The sequence below is a fragment of the Balaenoptera borealis genome (assembly GCF_965194805.1).
Source record: "Balaenoptera borealis genome assembly, chromosome: 1".
NCBI classification, from domain to species: domain Eukaryota; kingdom Metazoa; phylum Chordata; class Mammalia; order Artiodactyla; family Balaenopteridae; genus Balaenoptera; species Balaenoptera borealis.
Window position 1 is genome coordinate 139,275,287 of NC_138860.1, and position 25,199 is coordinate 139,300,485.

The 25,199-nt window shown below is 42.7% G+C and overlaps 1 protein-coding gene across 5 annotated transcripts in view; it reads right to left on the reverse strand.

Moving 5' to 3' along the window:
• ROR1 (receptor tyrosine kinase like orphan receptor 1) overlaps positions 1 to 25,199 on the reverse strand; it is a 403,988-nt gene that overhangs the window by 24,422 nt on the left and 354,367 nt on the right. For 2 of the 5 annotated variants that reach the window (XM_082356666.1, XM_082356667.1), the window contains exons 5-7: positions 12,882 to 13,009; positions 10,456 to 10,773; positions 8,944 to 9,189 (exon numbers count right to left, since the gene is read on the reverse strand). In XM_082356666.1, coding sequence (XP_082212792.1) covers positions 8,944 to 9,189; positions 10,456 to 10,773; positions 12,882 to 13,009 — 692 coding nt within the window. Of the gene's footprint in view, positions 1 to 2,833; positions 2,913 to 3,061; positions 3,183 to 4,509; positions 8,429 to 8,943; positions 9,190 to 10,455; positions 10,774 to 12,881; positions 13,010 to 25,199 lie in introns of those variants that run through there. The other 3 variants (XM_082356668.1, XM_082356670.1, XM_082356669.1) reach the window with 3 other exon arrangements.

The window sequence follows — 25,199 nt, forward strand, 5'->3', positions numbered from 1 at the left end:
ATATCATCTTTGGAGGAATGTCTATTTAAGTCCTTTTCCCACTTTTTATTTGAGCTAATTTTTTAAGTTCCAAAATCCAATAGGTTTTATAAAATTAAATGTCTTTCATCTCTGATAGGATTATTTTGGAGTGGTAGACCAAGCACAGTTAAACTTTAGCAAAGCATTTGATCAGGTGATGCATGATATCCTTATGGACAAAAGATGGAGGGCTAGATAATAATATCAATAGATGGTTTTGTACTTCACCACATGGCTGTACCCTAATAGTGTTAATCAGCAAAACAACATCAAATTATAGAAGGCTGTCCTTGAGAGAAACTGCCTGTTCAACACTGTCATCAACTACTTGATGGTGATGTGCTTATCAAACTTGAAAATGGCCTGAATCTAGGAAAGATACCTAATTGACTATAGAAATAAAATTTTAGAGATTCGTACACAACAGGCTAAAATAATGACCCTTAAACCAACAGTTGAAATTTTACAAATAAATATGATAGCTTGGAGTTAGGTTAAAGACCTTGCTTAGAGAAGTCGATGATTCAGCAAATCTACTAAATAATTTTTGAGGTAACCAAATTAAAGACAAACGAACAGACAAAAGAAGACTAGTAAGTTTTAGTGAAGACTTGAAGGCTCAGTTGGACCCAACAACAGCATGATGAAATTGCTCAAAAAATTTTCATAGATGGCATTATAGCAACGAAATACCCTTCATTGGCAGGACTGAGTCATGGTCGAGAACATCATGGTCCTCTTCTGGTCGGTTCTGGTTAAAAGACATCAAAAGTTTTCTACTCTAAGAGTCATGTTTTTAAGAAGGACTTTGAAGGAGCAAGAAACATCCAGAGGAGGAGGAGGAGGAGGAGGATGGGTAAGGAAAGGCGGGAAGAGCTACATGCTCTTTAGACCAAAGAAAAAAATCGAATGAAGGATGCAATAGATGTCTTCAAATTTGGATGAGAAATGACACAAGAGGTTAAAAACCAGATCTAGTAAATACACTTGTTCCTTACTAGGCTTTCCCCCCCACCCACAGTTTGAATTCGTGGCTCAAATTAAAAAAAAAAATTCAGGAGATTTCACATACAAGTTTTAGTTTCTGGCATACAAAGGCAGATTTTGAGCGGGGGGAGCCACCCCATAATCACTTTGGTGTAGAGAGATATCCCTGTCTCTGGAGGTCTCTGGCATGTTCAAGCAGAGGCTGGTTGACTTCTACGTTCCTCTCAAGATTCTCTGATTTTATAAACTGAGTTGACTGACATACCTTATTCAGACCCCTACTGAACTTCGGACTCTCTTACGAAGCAATTGATTTAAAGCCAGTGATGAATATTTTCCCTGAGTGTCCTCAGCTCACCAGATCCAGTCTTAGTCCTTTTTTATCCAGCTCTGTGCTGAGGCTGACCTCTATGTACAGGAGTAATGGACTCTGGCTTCCAGTTAGGTCCAGCTGATAGGAGGCATTGGTATGATAAGAAGAACCCCAGGGCAAGAAGAGAGAGTAGGGCTGGTGTGTTCTGCATCCCTCCACCAAAGGCCACAGCACACACTGGACAGCCCTCTCTTCAGCCTCAGCTGTACTCTATGGGAAGGGGTAACCGATCATTCCCTTGACTCTCCAGACCTAGAATGGTAATGCTTCCCACTCCTGCTAGCCCCAGGTCCTGTACCTCATTGGTTTACCCCAACTCTGCCAACACCTTTAAAAACAATCTCTTTATAAAATTCTTAGTCTATTTGCCTGTGCCTTTTGTTTCCTGCCAGAATCTTGACTGATGCAAAGCCAATAACAACAATCATTGTGGTGTTATAGCAGAATTCTGTCACCAAAAGTCCAAGATGACGAGGAGCACTTCCTATTGGCATGGTAGTGGGCCCAAAGAGTTAAGGGCTTCCAAAAGCTTATTGCTAGAGTAGCTGACACACTGGGTAAATGACTCAATGCATACGGGGGACAATAAAAAAACTTTTGAGAGAAAATTATTTCATGGTGTAAAATGTTTATGGAACATGACTCAGTTATAAGTTTTCGGTAACTATTGTTCTTTACTTTGTCGAAAATATATAAAGACTGGAGACCAAAGTACATCTTGAAAATCTCTGTAGCACAAAAATAACTCTTCCGGAAAACTTCAGACTATACAAAGCAGTACTCTATTCCTTCCTCTTACCTCCTTCCCCCCTCCCCACCATCCAATTCACTGTAATGTTCAATTTTGGTCTGAAGAAATGGCTGAAAGACAAATTGCCTTACAACAGGTCTTCTGTGAAATATGGGAGAAGGCTGCTGACAGAGTGAGTTAAAAACTGCAATGTTCGCAATCTGGAAAACATCTGCCTTGCCCCAAACTGTAAACCACCACGTTGGAGAAAATGGTTTGTGACAAAGCAGAACCCAGGGCGGGTGTTTGTAAGGTTATGGGACAAGTCAGGGCTATTCAGGCACAGAACTGGGCAACGTGCCCTTTGGCAAACCGTTGCAAGGCAAGGACTTAAAAGGAAATACAAAAGCAACAGGCCAGGTACGAAAACTCCAAATTGAGCCAAATGGTTCACTACTTTCTTATCAATGGGTACTCTTCAGTGAAGCTGGTTTAGGTGTAAAAACAACACAGTAAGTCCCCTACATACGAACGTGTTCCATTCTGAGAGCACGTTCGTAAGTCCAATTTGTACATAAGTCCAACAAAGTTAGCTTAGGTACCCAACTAACACAATCGGCTATATAGTACTGTACTGTAATAGGTTTATAATACTTTTCACACAAATAACATATTGAAAACAAACACAGAAAATAAAGAAAACATTTTTAATCTTACAGTACCTTGAAAAGTACAGTAGTACAGTTCAACAGCTGGCATCCAGGGGCTGGCATCGAGTGAACAGGCAAGAAGAGTTACTGACTGGAGGAGGGAGAGGAGGTGGGAGATGGTAGAGCTGAAGGATCGTCAGCAATAGGAGACGGAGGGCAAGCTGCAATTTCACTCACGCCTGACGCTGATGGAACGCGAGTTTGCATCTTTGAAAGTTCGCAACCTGAAGGTTCGTATGTAAGGGACTTACTCTACTGCTGTTTGGAAGTTCTGGTTGTTTGGTAGATGGAGAAACCTTTCATTAGAGGTGAATCAGACATGCTGGCCTGGCTAGTGGAAGAACTGTGGCTCAGGACTTATCTAGAGTGAAATAAAGGGCCAAGGTTTGAATATGAAAACATGAACGTAATCAAGGTTCCGCCTCCCCATACAATTCAAGAAAGAAACAAATAGGGGATCTCAATTAGTTGGGGAGACAGACAGAATATAAGTTATGTGGTAGAATACGGACAAGGGCAAATGGCTAGGTCATTGCAAAAGGAGCTCCCAAAGAAACAGACATTTTCCACAGTTCTCCACTCAGGGCTGTGCAGAAAAGCAATGATAAGGGCTACAGTGAAGCTGTGAAGCTGGGAGGTGTGCCTAGGTGCCAGCTGGAAAGAACATAGGCAAATGTTTCTTTTTCGACTTTGTTTCCACCCAGCCCACAGTATTTGGCTTGGAAGGTGGCCACAGTGACTAGAGGTGAGAGCGTAGTGAATGAAGGTTTGCAGGCAGGATCTCACAGAAGATGGCCAAAGGACTGGGGACCTGGGGCTGCCAGGAAGGGAGGAGATCTAGGACTTAACGGGAAAAGGACAAACGCTGTGAGGCCCGGGTGGAGCTGCCGGGGGACCTAGTCCCGATCAGGCTGAGGCTAAGTAGAGCACCCTGGGGTCTCAGAGAAGATGTCTTGTGTCTGGGGGCTCCATTCCTGCATCTGTACAGCTTCAGATAAGAAAATCAAAGACCTAGAGAGCTCATAAGGATCAAAGGGAAGAGGAAAATTATACAGGAATGTTTATTCCTCTGAATAAGCTAGAATGTGTCCTTTAAGTAGCTGTAGCATGGTGGACAGAGGCTGGACCTTGAGTCCTGTGGATCTGATCTTGGCTTTAGTAAAAATAACATCGTCTCAGCTTCTCCATCAGTGAAATGGAGGAGATACCTTTAACCTGTGGTTATTATGAGGGTTAACTCAGCACATTTTATTGAGCGTCAGCTAAGTCATAGGCCAGACGCCGCTGTAAAGAACTTAGCACAGTGTTCAACCAACAGCAGACATCACGGCACAAACAGAAAAGCACATAACAGCACACATGAACGCTGGGAACTGTAAAACAGTGCTTAATGTGATTTGCATTTTTTTCATCCGATTCTTCCACTAGATTGTAAGCTACACGAGGGCGTGGCTTGTTAGCAAAATCTAAAGTGTAGTAGAAGTTCAACACATATTGGTTTCAGTAAGTGAATGAATGAATAATAACCATTCTAATTGCTGGATGCCTGGGATAGGAAAGAAAAGACACGGAAGGTGAGAGATCATGTCTGGCTCAAACTATCTTTCGTTCTTTCGCTTTTCCCAGGCACTGCCTGGGCACACGCATACAGCCCTAGCTGAGCCAATTCCCAGAATTCACAGCAGACATATTTGGTTGTGTTTAATTTTATGTTCTGTCTTGGAGTAAAAGTTCACAGATAAAACAATCTGGGGCAGACTGTTCTCAAGTGCCTTTATTCTAGAAAGTACAACAAATGCTCACATTCTGCATTTAATTAGGTCTATACTTCTTTTAGCCTTACTTAGTTGAAATGAAAACAAAAGATATCAGTAGGAAAATGAGAAACCCCGTGGAGATTTTGAAACCTCCTTAACTTTGACTTAACAAAGAATGCAGGAACATTCCCATGAGACTCCATCCCATTTGAGAGGAAGGAGGAAAAGAACTCATTTCAGATATGCCCCACAGCTTACACCTCATTATAAGATGCAGACTTATTCTCAGTATCTCTATCAATCTATTTATCATCTATCTATTTATCATCTATCTATCCATCCATCTACCTACCTACCTACCTACCTATTTGTATGCATAAACACACAAATACTCACACACATATATAAATCATAGAATTTACAAGACTGGCTATAGCTCTGAGTCCTGGGTCTACTTCTTATTAACCATGTGGCCTTGGACAAGTTATTTAACCTAAGTCTCATTTTTCTCTTCTTGGGTAGAATAAAACTCAACTCATACAGTTATAGAACTATTATATATGAGACAATGCATAAAAAACTCTTTGCATAGTGGCTTTTTGTAAGCACTCAGTAAATGTTAACTGTTGTTTAATATTGTTATTCTATAGTCTAAATTGTATAATTTATACAGTATATGCAATATGCTATATTCTATGGTCTAAATTGTATAATTCTTTTTCAGTCTCAGGGTTCCCCAAACCTGGCACTACCGGCGTTCTGGGCTGGATAATTCTTCGTGAGGGCTGTTCTGTGCACTCTGGGATGTTTACCAGCATCCCTGGCCTCTACACAATAGATGTCAGTAGCCTCCCCCAACCCCACCCAGCTGCGATGACCAAAGTATCTCTAGATATTGCCAAATGCACCCTGGAAGGCAAAACTGTCCCGGTTTGAGAACAACTGGTACAGAACAAACAGCAGTGAGTGGCCCTAGGGAACCTGGGCCTGAACCAGAAACCTGGTTTCTGTTAACTAATTTGTGTTCTTGGGTCAGTCCTACCACTTCCCTGGGCCTTGGTTGTCCCATATGTTAAAGTAGGGCAGGAAATTCCTGCTTTATCTTTTATGATTTTTGTAAGGATGAAATGAGAAAAAAAAATCAAATGCTCTAACGAAATGTTATAAAAGTAGGATTCTAGTATGATTATTTTGTTAGAGGTGGGCTATCAAGGGGCAGTTACAAGAAGCCTTGCCTTGGAGCAACAGCTGATGCCGACCTGCTCTCTGTTTTATTTCATACCCTGGGGAGCCGCTGGCCTCTCAGCCAGCTTCTTATTCATCACATGTCAAGGATTCCCTGTTCCTTTAATGGATGTATTTGTGGCTTGGCCTGAAGAATTCAAAAGGAACTGTTTTCTTTCCAAATGAAATGAAAATGTCTTTTTAAAAAAGTTTTATTGTAAGTGGTGAAAACTGGCTTGTTATCTGCAGATTTAACTTTCATCTAAATTTATCTCTCATATGACTAGAATTAACCAGTCCTCAGAATTATGCAGATTGATATTTAAAAAGAAATATCTTAGGGTTTCCAACATCACTGTACTGATTAATACTATAATAATATACTGAGCAATACTATGATGGAATTCTTCATCAGCAAGGGAACATGTTTAGATGTCATATCATGTTATGGGACTCAGTATACTGAGATCCAGAGGTTGAGCCTATTGTCACTCTTTTATTTATTTCTGAAAAATCTTTAAATGGGAAACAGCAGAGTGTCTGGGGAAAGAGTGCAAGCTTTGAGTTTGGTCAGAGCTATGTGCAAATAGACGAGGGTTCAAGGTCCAATCCCATGAGTTGTCTCATTTAGACTAGTCCTTTAACCCTTCTGAACCTTGGTGGGATATGTTAATAACATCTATCCCATAGCGTGGTGATGAGTTTTAAATGGAGATGAAGATGTAAAGCACAAAGCACCGTGCAGGCACATGGTAGGTAATATAGATGGTCATTCTTTCTGTGTCCACAGTCTGAAAGACTGTTCAAGGGTTTCTTTCATCTTTTGGAGAGTGTGTTTGGTCTGACTGCTTTAGGAACACTGTTGAAATGGAAAGCAATACGTTTTTTAGGTATCATTTCGAATCTTGACTTAAACTAATTGTAATAAAGCTTGAATCCGATTATCAACAAATCTTCCAGTTTATGAGCAAATTATCTCCCTACTTCTTTATTTTTATTTTATTTTTAAAAATTGTATTCAAGCATAGTTGATTTACAATGTTGTGTTAATTTCTGCTCTATAGCAAAGTGACTCAGATATACATATATTGGTATACATTCTTTTTCATAGGGTATTGAATATAGTTCCCTGTGCTACAGAGTAGGACCTTGTTGTTTATCCAACCCTATGTATACTAGTTTGCATCTGCTAATCCCAAACTCCCAATTCTTCCCTCCCCTATCCCCCTCCCCCCTGGCAACCACAAGTCTGTTCTCTATGTCTGATTATCTCCCTACTTCTGATGAGGATTATAGTTGGAAATTAAGGGTCAGAAGTCACCTAAAGGACAACGGTGTTCACCCAGAGTCGAGTAAACAATGTGTTTCTTCCTTAAAATAATTCATTTGGGTTCCTTAAGGACACACATCAGTCTCCTGAGACAGCACAGTGGAGTAGCAGGAAGATGAGTTTGGAGTCAGACAGACTAGCGGGGTGACTCTGTTGCTCTCTGAGCCTCTGTTTCTTCCTTGGCAGCACAGGGTTAAGAATACCTGTCACAACGTGAGGGTATTCTTAACCCTCTTAACCCCCTTATTATAAATAAAGCCTCTGAAACTCTAAGAATGATGCCTGCCACATGGGAAATACTCAGTAAGTATTGCTTTTATCCCTGGCTCTCTTGCAAATCTTCACACCTACCTGGTGTAGGAGAAGGGATGGGGCAACTAAGTAAATGATTATAAATCTACATTTTATTTTATTCCTTTCCTATTAACGTTGAATATAGCATGTGGGAAAAGTCATAAATTTTAAGTGCAAACCATTTAAAAAATACAGGATAATTTGCTTTGATGTTTCCAATGGTGGCTCTGGAAGAGTTAACTTCATAATTTGTTCTTTATGCTGCATATGAAGGCATTTTAAAGCCCAGCAACACAAAAAGGGTCTGCTTACCTCTTTCTCAAACTGAGTATGTTTAACCATCTATAAAACCATTTTGCAGGAAAAGATACCGTGGTAACAGGTAACATGTAAGAATGAAACTGTAGTATAATAGTTTCCTAAATTTTTATCACTAAGGGTTCTTTTAATATTTTTATTACTTTTTCCTAATGACCTCTGTAGTATGTTTTAGCTTCCTCTTCTTTACTCCACAGCATTTGTGCTAACTTCTACCGTATCACACAGACTGCATTGCGATTGTAACATGAATCATATTTTCTTCCTTTTTCACCCTCCCTACTCCATAGTGGGCTCAAACAGTATTTGCTAAACTGAGAGCAAGCATTCCTCTATATGTGAAGACTACATACTAATTATAATAAATTCCTCTTTATATAATGACTATATAATAATTACACTAGAAAATATTTATTAAACATTTATTAACTTCCAGATATCGTAGAGTTTTCCAGTTATCAACTCATTTTATTCTCTCAATAAACCCTGGATGTATATCATTATTAGCTCCATTTTACCGGTGTGGCTTTCCTGTGACATCCTGACTCTCCCACTATGCCTGGTAAACTCAGGTGACATTATCAATAGAACTAGGATCAGGAAGATGAATCAGTTCCAAAATAGACTGGAACTCCAGGTATCAGCAGCATTTGCATTCTCTTTCTCTTACCTTCCAAACAATTTCTAGAAAAAGGAACAAACTGATTCAGAAATTTCATTTTCTTTCTATACTTCTGCAGCATAAAAGGATGAGACAAAGGACACAGTTTATCCACAGGTTGCCTTGGATCACTGAGTAATGGCTATAGATTCATCCTCCCTTGTGGGTGTTCTCTTTCTGCTTCCAATACACCTGTTGTACTAAAAAAGGTACACTTGGACCCGGACCATCGTGGGTAACACCTTTCACTACATGAATGATGGTGATAAGCTGTACTTCTGGAGAGACGGTGCCTGTTATACTCACTAACACAATAGCTGCAGGGATAAAAGCAGTTTCCTCCTTGAGAGTGTGCTTTGGTACCCTAAAACGTGTTTTATGTCAAAGCAGCAAGGTTTATCTATCCTAGAAACAGTGTGAGATCAAACAAACACTATCAATCTCCTTTGCCCCCTTACACGATTCTCCTAAGGGAAGGGGCATGGAGTGGGGATCTTTTAAAGTGACTGAATCCTTTAAAGGCAAGGACGGTATTTACCACATGCTGGGATGTCGCACAGGTCAGACTTATAGTTTTCATCCAAGGTGAAGCACCAGGGAGCTTCCTTCTGATTCCCTGGGTTGCGGCAGTAGGAGTGTCCTCCATTCAGCTCTGGGAAGCGGAGGGCGGTGAAGGTGTGTGTGTGTGGGTACTGGGAGTTCCACGGCTGGCACTGGCGCCCTGATTTGGTCACACTGACGGTTCCCCGGTAGTCCACGCCTGTGCTGTTATAGCACTTGTGATCTGAAATACACAGAAGAAGAGCCCAAACTGTGAGAGAGAAGCAGAGGAGGTGCTGGAGCTCCCGGCCAGCAGTTTCTGGAGGGAGGACGTGCGATTACCCTCACAGCCGAGGCTTCCCTGATGGGACACAGAGCGGGCCTTGCAGTGACATTCCTGGGAGGATTTACAGCTTATGCTTCAGGAAGAAAACCAGTCCTCCACAAGTATTTTTGATATTGAACACAGAAAAGAATCAGAACTGGGGCGGGACCTGGGGGCACAGGAGTCATTTCCTAGTGAATGGTGCAGGGACTGTTTTTTCCATTTCTGCACATGAGTCCTGTAATAAAGAATCTAGTTCTCAGAAAATGTTAGTCAGCAGCAGGGCACTATGGGTTTCTGACAGGGGTTAGGACCATTGCCATGCCAATGCACATGGGAAATGCACAGAAAAACAGTCTTTTGTTTCATGGGGGTGAGAGGAAGGAGGATGGAGGTAAGCCTCCATCTACATATTTTTTAAATTTTGGCACAATACACAGATCATACAATTTACCATTAGTGCATTTAGAACATTCAAAATACTGTGCAAGCTTCACCTCTATCTCATCCTAGAACACTTATATTATCCCCCAAAGAAACTCTATGCTTCTTAAGCAGTCACTGCCCACTCTCCCCTTCCCCCTGCCCCTGGCAACCATTAATCTGCTTTCTGTCTTTATGGAGTTGTCTACTCTGGATATTTCATATAAATGGACTCATACAATGGTGTCTGGCTTCCTTCTATGACAGTATTTTCAAGGTTCATGCCATGTTATAGCATGTAACAGGATTTTATTCCTTTTCATGGATGAATAATATTTCATTATGTGGATATACCACAATGTACTTATCTACTCACCTACTGATGGACATTTGGGCTGTTTCCACCTTTTAGCTGTGGTGACTAGAGCTGTTATGAACCTTTCTGTACAAGTTTTTGTTTGAACACCTGTTTTCAATTCTTTTGGGTATATACCCAGTTGTGGCATTGCTGGGACATATGGCAATTCTATTTTTAAGTTATTAAGGAACCAGAAACCATATTTTAAAATTATCATCGTCATGCAACTTCTTGAAGATAGGCACTGCATCTAAGCCACCACTGAATGCTCAGCCCCACACAGTATTTGGCCCATTGGAAGGTAATCTGACTATCAACACGAATCATTACTAGGGATCAAGATCCAGTTTTCATGGGGTTGCTGGCCCCCGAGGCAGCACAGAAGGTCAGGGGCTACCACTTACTTTTATTTATAGGATCCGCCATGGGAATTCCAATCCGGATACAATTTGCAGCTTCGGGGCTCTCTGGCTGGGGGAGATCTTCACAGTTTGGCAGTTTCAGCCTCATCAGAATCATGGGATTTGATCTCGCAAAAATGTATTCTGTTTGACACAGGACATTTTCCAGGATTTCACATTCATCGCGACACAAGTCCCGGGGCTTTGGGACAGATGAGGTTTCATCACAGTATGGGAAGGCGTAGTGGCACAGGGAAGGAATGGCGAACTGAGAACACTTATCAGACAAGTGACTGGAGGTGCCGATCATGGTGAAGGCAGCTGGAAAACAAACAGAATTATTAACTCCCAGGGGCAGGGTTTATCTCCCCCGGTTATCTAGTCAACAGATATCAGATGTAAACACACATTGGAAAGAATCTGCTGTGCTCAAACAGACAAGGCCAAGAGAAGGAGATTCATTTCAGATGTCTAAGCAGCTTACTTTCACTGGCTTGAAAAAAATAATTTTGACTACAAAGTTAAAAAAACAGGATTAAGTTACATATGTACCGTTTCCTAATAAAAAGAATTAATTAGGTTAAAGTACAATATATTTTTCATTTTTACTACAAAGCAACAGAACTTTGTGTTTCATCCGGTACTTTTTATTAGTTTTGTGAGGCTTCTAAAACATTTGACAGCTGCAGGGCAGAGCTTGCTTTATGCAGTGACTGAGCCCGATCACAGGATTTAGTTCTGTGTCTTGCCTCTGAGCGGCTGGATGACTTTGGGTGACTTGCTTAATTTCTTTGTGGCTTGAATACTTTCTATTCCATCTTCTGAAAATGAGGCAACTCATTTGGAAGTTCTCGAAGAGTACAACTCAGTTGTTCCAGTGCGTATTATAGAATATTAGTGGTCACTTAGCCTAACCTCTTATCCCTGTACAAAAAGAGCACTAGCCTTTGCACACCTCTACTGACAAGGAGTTTATACTCACAAGGCAGCCTAAGAGGTTGTTAGTACACTGTTTCCCAAAGTATGTTCCTCAGAACATTAATTCTGTAGAATGTTAAAAGTGTTTGAGAAGTTGGGGTTCCATAACCAAACAAGTTTGGGAAATGCTGTGTTAAAAAAGTTAAATGGATTAAAAAAAAAATGTTAATACTTTCCAGTAAGCTGATGTCCATTGAAAATGTCCAAGAGAGGATTAATATAATTGGGTGACCAAAAATTTATATCAGAACTCCCATTTATTTTTGTGAATACTTAGTAAAAAGTATGTTCAAATGTTCTTTTACTAGGTTGAAATGTTTCTTCAATAGCTTCTCCCCATCAGTCCTGCTTCTGCTCTGGAATTTCACAGAGTCTTTCCTCTTGAAAGCCTCAGGGCTTTCGCAATTGGCAAGTACATCTTCCTACAGTTGCCTCTTCGGGTTAAATAGCTTCCCTGGCCCTCTCTTAGCTCCTTCGAAGTCCTCACGGGACATAGTTTCTGGACTGTTGGCTGTTCTGCGTGCCTGCCTTGGGTGTGTTCTTGCCTCTCTTAAATCCTAGAGTTGCCAGATAAACTACAAAGGACCCAGTTACATGTGAATTTTAGATAAACATTTGGGACATACTCATACTAAAAAATTATCAAATGTAACTGGGTGTCTTGTATTTTTCAGTGCTGAAGCTGGCAACCTTATCAGAATTTCAGAAAGGCCATTTTAATGTGTTGCAAGGGTACAGGGCACAGAGGCATAATAACTACACTAATGGGAGAGGCACAGGCGGCTGCAACCACCAGAACTAGGTGTACGAAATCGTGCAAGGTGGCCGACACGACGTACCTCACGTGTGCTAGGTAGTGCTTCACTATTAGATTTCCATTAAAAAGATACTTTCAATTCAGAAAAGTGAAGGGTAAAATAGAGAAAGCTAGAGCAGGAAGAGACCTATGATCATCTTGCCCCCTCACTCACTTCACAGGTAAAGAAAGAGATTTTCATGCAGAGTAAGAGACTTTCCCCAGAGTCACAGTAATGGCAATATTGGGATTAGCATCCAGAATTCTGGACTCTAAATTCATCCGCTTTCAGTCGACACAATGTTGCTTCCAAACAGTAAGCTCTGTGAGGGCAGAAACGTACCTGGCTTACTCCCCACAGCATCACATCCCCAGTGCCCAGCCCAGGTCCTGGTATGCCAAAGGCACCCAATAATATTTATGGAGTGTTTGAATGAATGTGAGACTTCTCAAAGCCTCCTTTTCCTCTAAGGGCAAACTTCAATAAATTATTCTAATGTAAATTTCCGAGCAGAGATTGCATCTCCTGTTTCTTTATGGCCCTGCTCCTAACCCCTATGCTTAGCCTAATCCTTTGTCAAGAGAAGAGCTCAATAAAACTTCTGGCGAGAAAAATTGTTATGCAAGGTATAAATATAATTTCATTGCTACCTACCTGTGATTTGATTTTCTATTTCCCCTTGCATATGCAGAGACTCCATATAGACAGTGCGGTTGCCAATAAATCTTGCACACGCAATCCCTCTGTACGGCTGACAGAATCCATCTTCTTCATACTCATCTCTAAAAACAGAGCACAGACATTAGAGGGTGCAGTACACACTTGCAGTTGGCTCTGACTGCGCGATGCCCCAGACAGTCACTAGGGGGCGCAGTGGGGCACAGTATCCTAAAGACTGGGCTTTTTCCTCAGTTCCATCCATCGTTTAAAACATCTGTTGGTCACGTCGGTCGAGTTTCCTTCACCCCCAGAAAAATCATCCTGAAGCACAAAATCATCCTTAAATCTGGGAGAAAACACTTTTATTTTCGCAGCTGGTGGTGGGCTGGAAGATGATGTAGTTGTAAGAGTAAAGAGGGAATGAGTTGGAAATCTGGGCACATGTTCTACAGTTTTTTGTTTTTTAAGCACAGATTATTTCCTCTTCATTTGCTACAAAGGCGTGGGCGCGTTATCCCCAAGATACACTCGGACTGATATGTCAGTTAGGAGATTCCACGGGGTGAGAAGCTGGGGGCAGCTGGAAAGAAACCAGAGGGCAGTCCAGTTACGTGGCTCCTGCTTGAGACCTATTCTCTCCACCCTGCAGAGAGAGGTCCATGGCAAACCATGGACTGGACAATTTCAAATGAGTCACTAAATCCCAGGAAATCCAGAGCAAATGCCAATGGATACTTGCTTTCATAATCCCCTAAAACTTAAAAAAATAATCTTTAAAAAATGTTTGCTGCCTCAAATGACAATAATAAAAGGGAGGGCAGAGATTTTATTCTGAAGACAAGGGGATACCAGAAAGTGATGCGATTAGTGACAGTCTGGCAAACGGCTGGAGATCTAAGGCTGGAGATTAGGACCCAAGATGGCAGGTTCAGCTTGAAAGGACAGAGGCCAAAACCTCCCACAAGGGCCTATGATAAGCTCAAGACACCAGAGTACAGAATCTCAATCTGCTTCTGAAAGGCAGACCACAGCCAAGCAGAAGGCTACCTGCCAGGCTTATGGGCGGACTTCTCTCCTGGATGCTCCTTCTCCGTTAACCTGGCTGGAATCGACACATCATCTGAACAAAGCATCATTTTTCCTCTTTGGTTTCTTCTAAGTTAAAGTACTTTAGAGCAAAAATCAGGAGAACACAATTCTCCTTCTACATTTAACATTTGCATATCCTTACGCCACCTCCCAAGTCCTCTGAGCTATGGTTTTCTTATCTATAAGATGAAGCTAATAATTGACCTCTCGACCCTGTAAGTCACAGTCATGAGGATCCTATCAAATTGTGTAAAAGCTTTTAAAAAGTGCTACACTGAGGTAACACACAATTATTATTAAAGTACTTACAGTTACCAAAGAAGAGGAGAATTATTTACTAAGCTTCAACTTTGTAAAATCGACTGTGGTCAGTGCTGTGACCCTGGACTTCCACACCTGAGGGTTCAGTGAGGGAGTCTAGAAAGCCCACTAGAATAGGAAACCAGGTGAAAAAATCTGATAGAGCTGATCCTTAAAAGACACTGGTTTTCAGTTGCTTTCTACTCCCTATTCACTAAAACAGTCATTTTGAAATTGGAGATGGGAGCAGTATCTTCAGTGTAGTCCTCCAAATAGTTTGCAGTGCAAAGCTCTTAAAAACGTAACCTTTAAGTACACGTACAAATGAATATATCATATACCTGACATAAAGACACTGAAATTTTAATGTTGCAAAATCCTGCAAGCACTCTAAATGTTTACTTTCATAAATCCTAGAGTAATGTTGAAGGCTTTTTGGCTTAAATTTTACTTGGGTTGTAAAATTAACCCCACTTTTATTGGGTAGCTAATACCATAAACCTATGGGGAGAAAGAAGTTTCTCGATGACCCAGCCTTGGATCTCGGAGACTGAAGTCCGGAGACCAGAATGCACCCCCCCTACTCCCACCCCCACTATTACAGACGATGCTTTTCTATCCCTAGGCATTAGCAGAGCTCTGGATTTTTAAGGTGTCATTATGAGAACACTTCTTCCTCCCCCGCATTAAACTCTCAAGGCCTCGATTTATATCTCTTGGGAGGACGAAACCCTGGAATTACCCCCAGATATAAATCCCTGACCTACTGGGAGTTTCCATATTTTATGTGTGAGGCTTAGGCTAAACTTCTTACCACCTTTCCAGTTCAAGATTGTAAAAAGACCCTTTGAATACTGTTTCTCGGAATAAAATGGAATGCAATTCCTTGGCTGCATATTTCTTATCAAGGGCTTAGAGCTGCAGGTGTATTAAATTTTTGACTGTGCCCAGAATTCTTGATATACTGGCTAGTCTCTTGGGGACAGATATAAAAAACAAAACAAACAAAATAAAAAAAAACAGTATGTAATGTCACCTGCTAAGGAGTAGTTCTCAGTCCTGTTTGCTTATACAATCTCCTTAGGAAGCTTTCGAAAATACCAGTGCCCAAACCCCACCTCGGACCTATTAAGTCAGTCTCTGGGGATGCAGCTTAGGTATTCATGCGTTTTAAAAAGCTCTCAGGTGATTTGAATGCGGTGGAGAACCACAGCACTAGAAAAATAAACATGTATTAAGTGTCTGCCACTCTTTGTGCTGAGTACTATGCTAAGTGCTTTCGTCAAAGTAGCCCCTTGTGCAGTGTTACTATCCTTATTTATCAGAGGGAGAAACTCAAGTTCAGAGAAGTTAAGTAACTGGCTCAGATTCACAAAGCCAGTAAGTTGTGGAGCTAGGATTTAAACTCAAAATTCAAACTGAAGCTTGAATACCAGGCTGTTGGATCTGTAATGATGTTCTACTTTTCAATACTACTTTAAATTAAATCAGCCTAATAATAAATAAGAGGCTTTGTAATGAGCCTTTACTCTGTGCCAGGCACTGTTAAATTTCATTTATGTATAAAATCAATATTAAGTCATTTAATCCTGACAACAGTCTTATACAGAAGGTGAAGGTGTAATTATTCCCATTTTACAGATGAGAAAACTATAGGGTCAGAAAGAGCAAAGAACTTGTCTAATGTGACACAGCAAGCAGAAGAAATAGATTTGCCCCAGACTAGCACTTGTAACCATGGTATACAGCTTCCTTCCAAATGGTTGGTTATAGAAATTTTTGCATTGCTTACAGGGGCCTTCTACTGTGAAGATGTTTTGGTATCTGCTGGGTGGCAAAAAGATTTTCTTTTAAACATCAAGTCGCAATCGCCTTTCATCCTTTCCATTTTCCCTGCTGGCTGTGGCTGGAGGGGAACAAACGCTCCTCCAACATTAATCAGCTTTATGCTTTTCTCCAGCTCACACTTCTTTCATCGTTGATGCCCTCCATGCTCAGCAAATTAAAAACATGAAGCAGCAAGGCAGCAAGAGTGCAAGGGCACTTGCTGCGAGCGTGCCCGAGGCTGCGTTCTAGGGAGAAGAAAAGTGCACTAGGAGAGGGCAAACAGAATTCTGGCCATTCATCACAGCAGCTGGCACCAACATGTGCCAGCTACCTCATCGTGATGTCAGGATGCCCGGCCCTTTGTGATGGGCACTCCTGTTTCTCATAAAGGTAATTTAATTACTGTGTTACCAGCCCCTCAACCTTTCGAAGTCACTGTCATATGATAGGGAAAAGCAAACACAGTTTGCCCTCCACCTCTGGGGTCTCCCCCTTCCCCAGAGCAAGGAGCTTATGAGGGATGGTCACGCTAGCTGAGAGCAAGGATGACCAACGTGGCAGCGTAGGAGTATCCACTCAGGAAGCACCATGGATCGAGAATGGGGAAACACTGCCCACGGGAGTTTGCCAGTGACAGTGGGAGTCAATAGCTACACGTTCCTTGGCAAACCTCTCGGGTCTGGAATAAGGCTCTCGAGAGCTCTCCGAAAATGAAAACAACGCACTGTGCAGTGTGGGGTCTGGGAAGCCCATGATGTAGTTTTTTGAGAGTGGGGAGCAGGAAAGGAGGAGAAAGGATGGGCGGGTAGGTGGGGTATGGGGAGTAAAAGGACACAGAATACCCCAAATGGATGCCAAAATGGAGACGTGCCAGGTTTGGATCATGAGAGGCCTGCTGGCGCTCTCTTTAGCGTTTCCAGGGAGAGCAGGGTTTCTGAAGCGTGCCTCAATTTAAGGCAGACAAGAGAGCAAACTCAACTGTTGCCTTAGACACATGATTTCCAAAGAAACCCTTAATATTCATAGAAAAACTGGTGAAAACGGAACGAAGTCTGTAGATTAGTTAGTAGTGTTGTACCAGTGTTAATTTCTTACTTTTGATAACAGTACTATGTTGACACAAGACGTTAACATTAGGGGTAATGGGATAAGAGCATACGGAAACTCTGTACTACTTGTGCCACTTTTCTTAAATATAAATATTTCAAAATAAAAAGTAAAAAAACAAAAGAAAAAAAAGGAAAGTGTTACAGGATGGCGGGGGGTGGGGTGGTGGGAACCTTACTGTATACAGATGAGCAGGAGGGGCTATGGTGTGAGGGTATCGGGAAGGCCCTCAAATGACCTCATTTAATCTTCAGAACAACTTTATCAGAATCCATCTGCGCCTATCCCTGGGTGGCTGAATTCCCATCATGAACAGTTCACTTATTTGTTTGAGCTTGGCCTACTTCTAAATTCAAATACTTCCAGGAGAGATGACATACTTGGTCAGGAAGAGCTCAGTATAGATGGAATTTTTATTAACTGCTGTTGGCACTTTCATCTTTGCTGAAAGTTGTATACAAGGAGGGTGGGGCAATTGACGAGAGGTCCGTGTGTGAAGAAGAAGGCATCTTCCTGGCCTTGCACTTCAGTCCAGGGCCAGCCTACGGCCGGTGAGATGACAGAGAAGGCAGACCGGGAGGGAGGGTGTGGGAGGCTGGTTCATCAGTCACTTGTTACAAAGGGATCTTTTCAAAACACAGACTTGATCAGGTCATTTCCTGCCTAAAATTCATCCTAGTTTCTGACTCACCACAGTTTCTTGACTGTAGTACACAAGGCCTTTCCCTAGTTCCTGCCCATTTTTCCAGCCTGGTTCCTGGCCTGATGAACCTGTGAACTTAATGATACTAGCCATGCTATTGACCTTGCTAGTCTCCAAACAAGGAATGCACTTTGCTGTTCTCCTGGCCTCGCCTGTTCTCTTCCTGAGACCCAGCGCTCCCTCCATCCTCTTTCTCACCTTGTGGTTGCCTTTATGTCTTTAAGACCCCAATGTTCCAACTCCCCCAGGAAAGTTAGTCACTGCCCACTCCACTCCCCCACCCGTCCAGCACCTTTATCACACCACTCCTACGCATTTCTGACTTCATATTATGTTTGTCTGTTTTCTGCCCACTTTACCACTACTCTAAGGCAAGGACCAGGTCTGATTTGGCTTCGTAACTCCAGGGCCCGGCACAGTGCACAGCTCAGTAAACAAGAGCTGAATGAGGGAGAGGGTGCTGCTGAGAGCTGTTTCTACCCTCACCCCACTGTGCACAGACTGACCAACAGAACTGTAATAGACATAACAGACATGGAGATGACCTAGGTTAGCTCACAGACGTGGACCCTCTCCATACCAGAAGGACCCTCCAAACTGGAAACCACTTTCTTCTGCACCAGATTTTACACTGGGGCCTAAAAGCCTTAGTTAAGCTGAAGTGATTCTTACTAAGGAGTGAGGCCCTAACATGTTGCCCTTTGGGGTAATACGACTAGTTAACATGCACGCTCCTCCTTACTAGGAAGAGAATGGACATAAAGGGACTTTGCTAACTATAAAATCTCACTCAAACAAAAGAATCTCAGAGACTCAAACAAATACTTGTACACAAATGTTCATAGCAGCACTGTTCACAATAGTAGAAACAACCCCAAAGGCTCATCAACAGATGAATGGATAGACAAAATGTGGTAGATCCATACGGTGGAATATTATTCAGCCATGAAAAAGGGACGAAGTGCTGAAACATGCTACACTGTGGAAGAATCTCCAAACCATTATGGTAAGTGAAATAAACCTGATGAGAAAGGCCACATAGTATATGATTCTGTTGACATGAATGAGTAAATCCATAAAGACAGGAAGCAGACTGGTGGTAACCAGGAGCTGGAGGAAGGGAGCAATAGGGAATAAATACTCAGTGGGTATAGAGTTTTATTTTGTTATGATAAAAATGTTTTGGAACTAGAGAGAGATGGTGGTTGCACAGCATTGTAAATGTATTTACTGCTATGGAATTGCTCACGTTTTTTTTTTTTTTTTAATTTTTATTTATTTATTTATTTATTTATTTTTGGGTGTGGTGGGTCTTCGTTTCTGTGTGAGGGCTTTCTCTAGTTGCGGCAAGTGGGGACCACTCTTCATCGCGGTGCGCAGGCCTCTCACTATCGTGGCCTCTCCCGTTGCGGAGCACAGGCTCCAGACGTGCAGGCTCAGCAATTGTGGCTCACGGGCTTAGTCGCTCCGCGGCATGTGGGATCCTCCCAGACCAGGGCTCGAACCCGTGTCCCCTGCATTGGCAGGCAGATTCTCAACCACTGCGCCACCAGGGAAGCCCTGGAATCGCTCACTTTTAAATAGTTAATTTTAAGTTATGTGAATTTCACCTCAAATTTTATGAAAAATCTTATTTATACACAAGGGACAAGGTAGAGGTAGAGGGAGCAATAGAGAGGAGCAATAAGTGGGAATTTTAAGCCTCAGAGCTGGGGAGAGATTTTGGGCGTTGTTTCCAAGCACACTCATTGGCCAAAAGCGCTGGCAATTTACACAGTCCCAGCAGGTTTTTTTGTTCTGATTCTCATGGTTCTTCAAATGGAATGCCAGAGACAGTGCTCCACAAGCCCACAGCTTGGCAGCCTCATGGGGGACTGACCGCCTTGAGTGGCATGTTCCAACACTTCTGAATTTACCCCACTCGGTGCCTCTTACAAGCCCCATTTTGAGCCATGGAGATGAAATCCCATCAAGATGCCTGTCCCCAGAGCCCTGAATCTTGGTTTGAAGTAAATCCATCATGCAGTTCAAAGAGATGTAGTATCCCTAGGCGTGCTCCAGTTAGCAATTTAGCAAAGTTCGGGTTATTTTCTCTCATGTGGGAAGTAATTTCACTTTACCAATGCAAATATAACTGGTAAGTTACATTTACTTCCCCAAAGACCATCATGGACATAAATGATGGAAGGTATCCCTTTTTAAATTTGTAAATCAGGTCACATATTACCCTGATCTGGTTAGAGCACAGCCATGGCAGATCCACACCCACGGTGCTTCCCAGGGCTGGCAGTAGTAAGCTTGGGGCTGGGTGCAAAGCTTCCCACCTCAGAGGCAGATTCTCCCTTGGGAGGTGCAGTCAGATCTCTTAAAGGTGAAAATCAGCTCTGTCTTTTCATTCAAAAGGGGGATACATGATAAAATTAAGAATCTGCATAAAGGATGCAGAATTACCCAATATGGATAAATGCTCAGAGACACAGAAACTTTAAGAACAGAATATAATCTGGTGTGGTCTAAAAAAGTTACCACCTCTCCAAAACCACCTCCTTCCTTTTCCTGAAACAGCTTTGAGCCTTGAAGCATCCTTGGTTAACTGCCAACCAGGAGGAGGGAAAATAGTTTAAGTCATACCAGCTTGGAAGAAAAGGCCCTTGGAGAAGAGGTATCAGGATAACCATAGGTGGAGACATGGAAAGAGCTGGCTGGAGTGAAAGAGAGAAGACGGGCATCTTGGACGGAGAGCTGTCGGGGCACCGAAAGTATACTTTGCCTCAGGCTGCCTGCGGTGGAGAGATTACAGGTTAAATATGGGATCCCAACATTATCGTCCAAACTCTGTTTTTAAAGACCAACCTGAAAGTGGGCATCAAAGAGGGTAATGTGTAAACACACTTGACCTTTAAGATCAGCTTTCAAAGTGACACAATCAAGGCACATCAGCCCAGAGGGATGACGACTGACAGAGAAGACTTCAATCTACAAGGCTGCAAAATCAGCCCATCCTAATAGCCCTTCTCTTCCTGGAATGCCTTTGTGAGCACGAGCAATTGTGAGGCAACCGTGTCAAGTATCACGTGCTGTTTCCCACACCTGGACCCTGACAATTGTTAACATTTATTTCCTCAGCAAAAGAGACCTTCGCTGTCTCACACCATTTTTTTGCTTTGAAAAATTAAATTAAAATTTTAAAGTTTTTTTTTCCCCTCTTGGCTGTGAACCATTAAAACAAACAGATGAATAACGTTCTGTCATAGTTTCCAGAGCAGCACGTAATAGTTACTTGTGTCTAACTTAGAAATGGGTAGGTATTGGCTTTGCTTCATAGCGATGTTTAGGAACACAAGGGTTTCATTTCACTTTGGAAAAGGAGAATTACCCGGGCTTGGATCTCACAAATGTAATTTAAGGGGAAATTATGTGTGTGATAGATTTTATTCCTATTTAGACATGCATTTGGAATGATAGGACTGTACAACGACAGTATCTGTAAGAATATGGAAGGTCACTTATAAAAAGAATGAGTGACTTTTGCCCCCTCCTATTTACTGAGGTTTTCATGGTGGAGTAGCCTTGTACCTTCTAAGAAGCCCTGGGGTGTTTTGACTTTTCCTCCTATCAAGGGCCTACTTTGCCCCTAAGCTTAGGCTGGCACTGGGAATGCACAGATGGGTCTTGGAGCCCCCAAGTTTGGGGCCCCGAGTTCTCATTAGAAACCCTTTGGATGTTCTCTGGCAGTTCTTAAAATATCAGGCATTCAAATTACCCCCTAAATTTGTCCATTGAGAATAATGGAAGTTTAGAATAATATGACATGCGCACATACCAATCTGGTCAGATTTTGTACCACAAGTGTTACTAGGATTGCTTTGATATTTTTTTCACTCTCCTTTTATGCCTATGGCCATGGATTGAATAAAGAGGGGGTTTGTGGAAAGAGTGGAAAAGGGAACTTAGGGACTTCTTAGGAGGGTTTTGATTTCATCTTACTACTCAGAAGTGGGGTGAAACCCAATCCCCCATTTTGCTTTTCTGTTTCATCTCAGCTTTGTTTCCCATTCCTTCCGCTGAGGGCAGTTGGGAAAGACTACTAGCCTCCATAAAAAGCAGTGGTGAGTATAATGCCTCCCCCAACCCCCAGCCCCAAATAAGGCAACACAGAGGTGCCCACGTCAAACATTAAAAAAAATGTACACATTAAAAAAAAAATGTAAAGAGGCAGAAAGTCCCACTAAAATAAGGTTTGATTTGTGAGGCACCAAATGGGAATATTGTAACTGGACAAGCGGTATCTGTTAGACAAGGGGGTCTCTGGGACAGAGCTGTGAAATCCAGTGGACTCTTTAAGGAGAAATGAGGAATGAGTGTGGATTTGTGGGGCTGCTTTAACTAGAATGGGAAAGTGCAGAGCAGAGAAAGGGGAAGCCTTATGTTCTCGGCATTGGGATACCAACGATATGATCCCTGTTCACTAGGACTTTACTTTCTGTGGGGGAGAAACGTGAGTGTGATAAACATCACCTCTGTTACCCTTTCCCTCCTGCTCTCCTTCTCCCCATTCCTCCTTCTTTTCAACCAAGTTTGCTGAAGCCTTGTGCTGAGAATAAAAGAAAGCACATCCAACAGAGGCTGGGAAGGCTTCTGGAGGAGGTGATAGCTTCAAAAAGGAATAATTCAACAGATCATGGATTAAATGGTATGCTACCAAGATAAGTGGAGTCGAAGACAGAGTGAGGGTTCATGGAGTAATGGGGGGGAGTGGGGCAGGACAGGCCCAAGGGGACTTCTCTGTGGACTCAAATCCTGCTTTCATGTTCCTTTAAAGTCCTTTTAACGTAGTCTTATTTCAATCTGCTACCTCAAAATTATAAGAGTAAGAAAAAATGGGGAGGGAAGGAATTTTATAGGGAAGACAAGGGGACACCAGAAAAGTGATGTGATGAGTGACAGTCTGGCAAATGGCTGGAGAGCTAGGGCTGGGGATTAGGGCCCAAGATGGCAGGTTCAACTTGTCTACAACCTGGCACAAGGGCAATACACGCAAGACACAGAGCACAGAACATCCAGCTGTTTCATGGAGAGAGCCGAGTCTATGTCAGAGCTGGCAGAAAACGGTAAGGGGCCCGCTGGCAGAAATGGTGTGTGTGTAACAGGACTGTGAACTCAGGGCAGGCACCAAGCCTCGTGGCTGTCCCCTGGGTCTGTTTATTGTCTAACGGAGTCATTCCATTGGAACGGGACTTTTCCGACCTCTGGTCCAACCCCTTCTAAGGCCGAAAGAACCAACAGTGAGTGGCTATATGACTTGACCAAGTTCACCAAATAGTTGGATGGTCAAAGTGCAGTGTCCGGGCAAGACCTGGGCTTCGGAGACCCACAGAACTGGGTGCAGTCCTGACAGCTGCCTTCCAGCTGTGCGTGGCCTTGGGCTAGGTGTGTAATCTCCTCATCTGTAAAACTGGTGTGTTAAATAAGATCGTGTATACAAACTATTCAATCATGGTAGTTGTTTAGGAAGTATAAGTTCCTTTTTTGCTTTATTTATTCTAGAAATAGGTGTACCGATTTACCAGGTACTACTGTAGGCACTGGAGAGAAGAAAGCAGACAAAAATCCCCACCCTTGTAGTGCTGACATTAGCTTAGATTTCTAGCTGGAAGCTCTTTCTCTCACTCCTTTATTTTTTTTTTTTAAGATTTTGGATCAGCTTTTTAAACATTTATTATATTTTTATTATTTATGGCTGTGTTGGGTCTTCGTTTCTGTGCGAGGGCTTTCTTTAGTTGCGGCAAGTGGGGGTCACTCTTCATTGCTGTGCGCGGGCCTCTCACTGTCGCGGCCTCTCTTGTTGCGGAGCACAGGCTCCAGACGCGCAGGCTCAGTAGTTGTGGCTCACGGGCCTAGTTGCTCCGCGGCACGTGGGATCTTCCCAGACCAGGGCTCGAACCCGTGTCCCCTGCATTGGCAGGCAGATTCTCAACCACTGCGCCACCAGGGAAGCCCCTCACTCCCTTTTTTATAATTTGCATCTTGCAGCTCCTTCTCATTGGACCAAAGATAAGTCATACATAAAATCATGCACGTGTGTGAACTCTTAACATGTTGGGGACAGAAGTGGGTATCGCTTATGAATCAGAAAGGCCAAGACTTAGGGCTTAGCCTTTAAGAAGAGAAGTTTGATTAAACCACCCCTCCTTGGTCTGCTCCATAGACTCTGCCTGCTTTCCCATGACTGTGGGTAGACGCTCTGTGCTCCACTTGAAGGCCCAACAACCATCAACTTGAGCGCATGGACCCCACCCCCTCTCACCTATCCATGGATATTGCTCTGGCAATTGTCCCTTTTCTCTTCTATATTGCCATTTCCCCCCATCTCTACTGGATCATCCCCATCAATACATCAATGTACTATAATACCTCCCACCGTAAATTCTCTTCAGACTGTGTCCCCATTCAGCTACCTCCACGTTTCTGTGCTCCCTTTTATAGGAATGCTCCTCTCAAGGACGTCTGTACCTGCTTTCTCCAGTTCCCCCATTGGCTCTTGGACCTGCCCCAATCAGGCCTTTGCCTTGCCATTCCACTGAAAGAGCTCTTGTTAAGGTCAGTGGTCTCCATTCCTGAACCCAACAGTGAATGTCCAGTCTTCATCGTTATTGACCTGGCAGCAGCATCTGACACAGCTCTTGAAATACCTTTTTTCACTCAGCTTCCAGGACAGTGTTTCTCTCTTGGTTCTCCTTCTCCTTCTTTGGCTGTGCTTTCTTAGTCTCCTGCGCTAGTTCAGAATTTTAGTCACTGAGAGCCCTAAGTCTCAGTCCTCAGACCCGTTCCTTGCACTCTCTCTCCCTACCTGATCTTCCTGCCTCCTAAGCTTTAAATGACCATTTCTGTACTGAAGACTCCCACACTCTTATCTCCAGCTGAGACAACTCTCTGAACTGCAGCCTTCATATCTCCACTTGGGTAGGTAAAAGGAATTCAAACTCAACATGTCTAAAATGGAAATCTTTATTTCCCTCCAAGACCATTCTGGAACTCTTCCACCATCCCAGTAAACACCAGTTCCTTCCTCCATCTGCTCACAACGAAAACTTTTGCATTCTCCTTGATTTTACACTTCCTCTCACAACCATATGCAAACCAGCAGCCCATGCTTCCACCTCCTCCTTCAAAACCGATCCCAAACCTACCTTTACTGCTACCCTCTGGTTCAGGCCACCATTATCTCTGCATGATTTTTTCGAGTAGCCTCACAACTAGTCTTCCCACTCCCACTCTTGGCCACC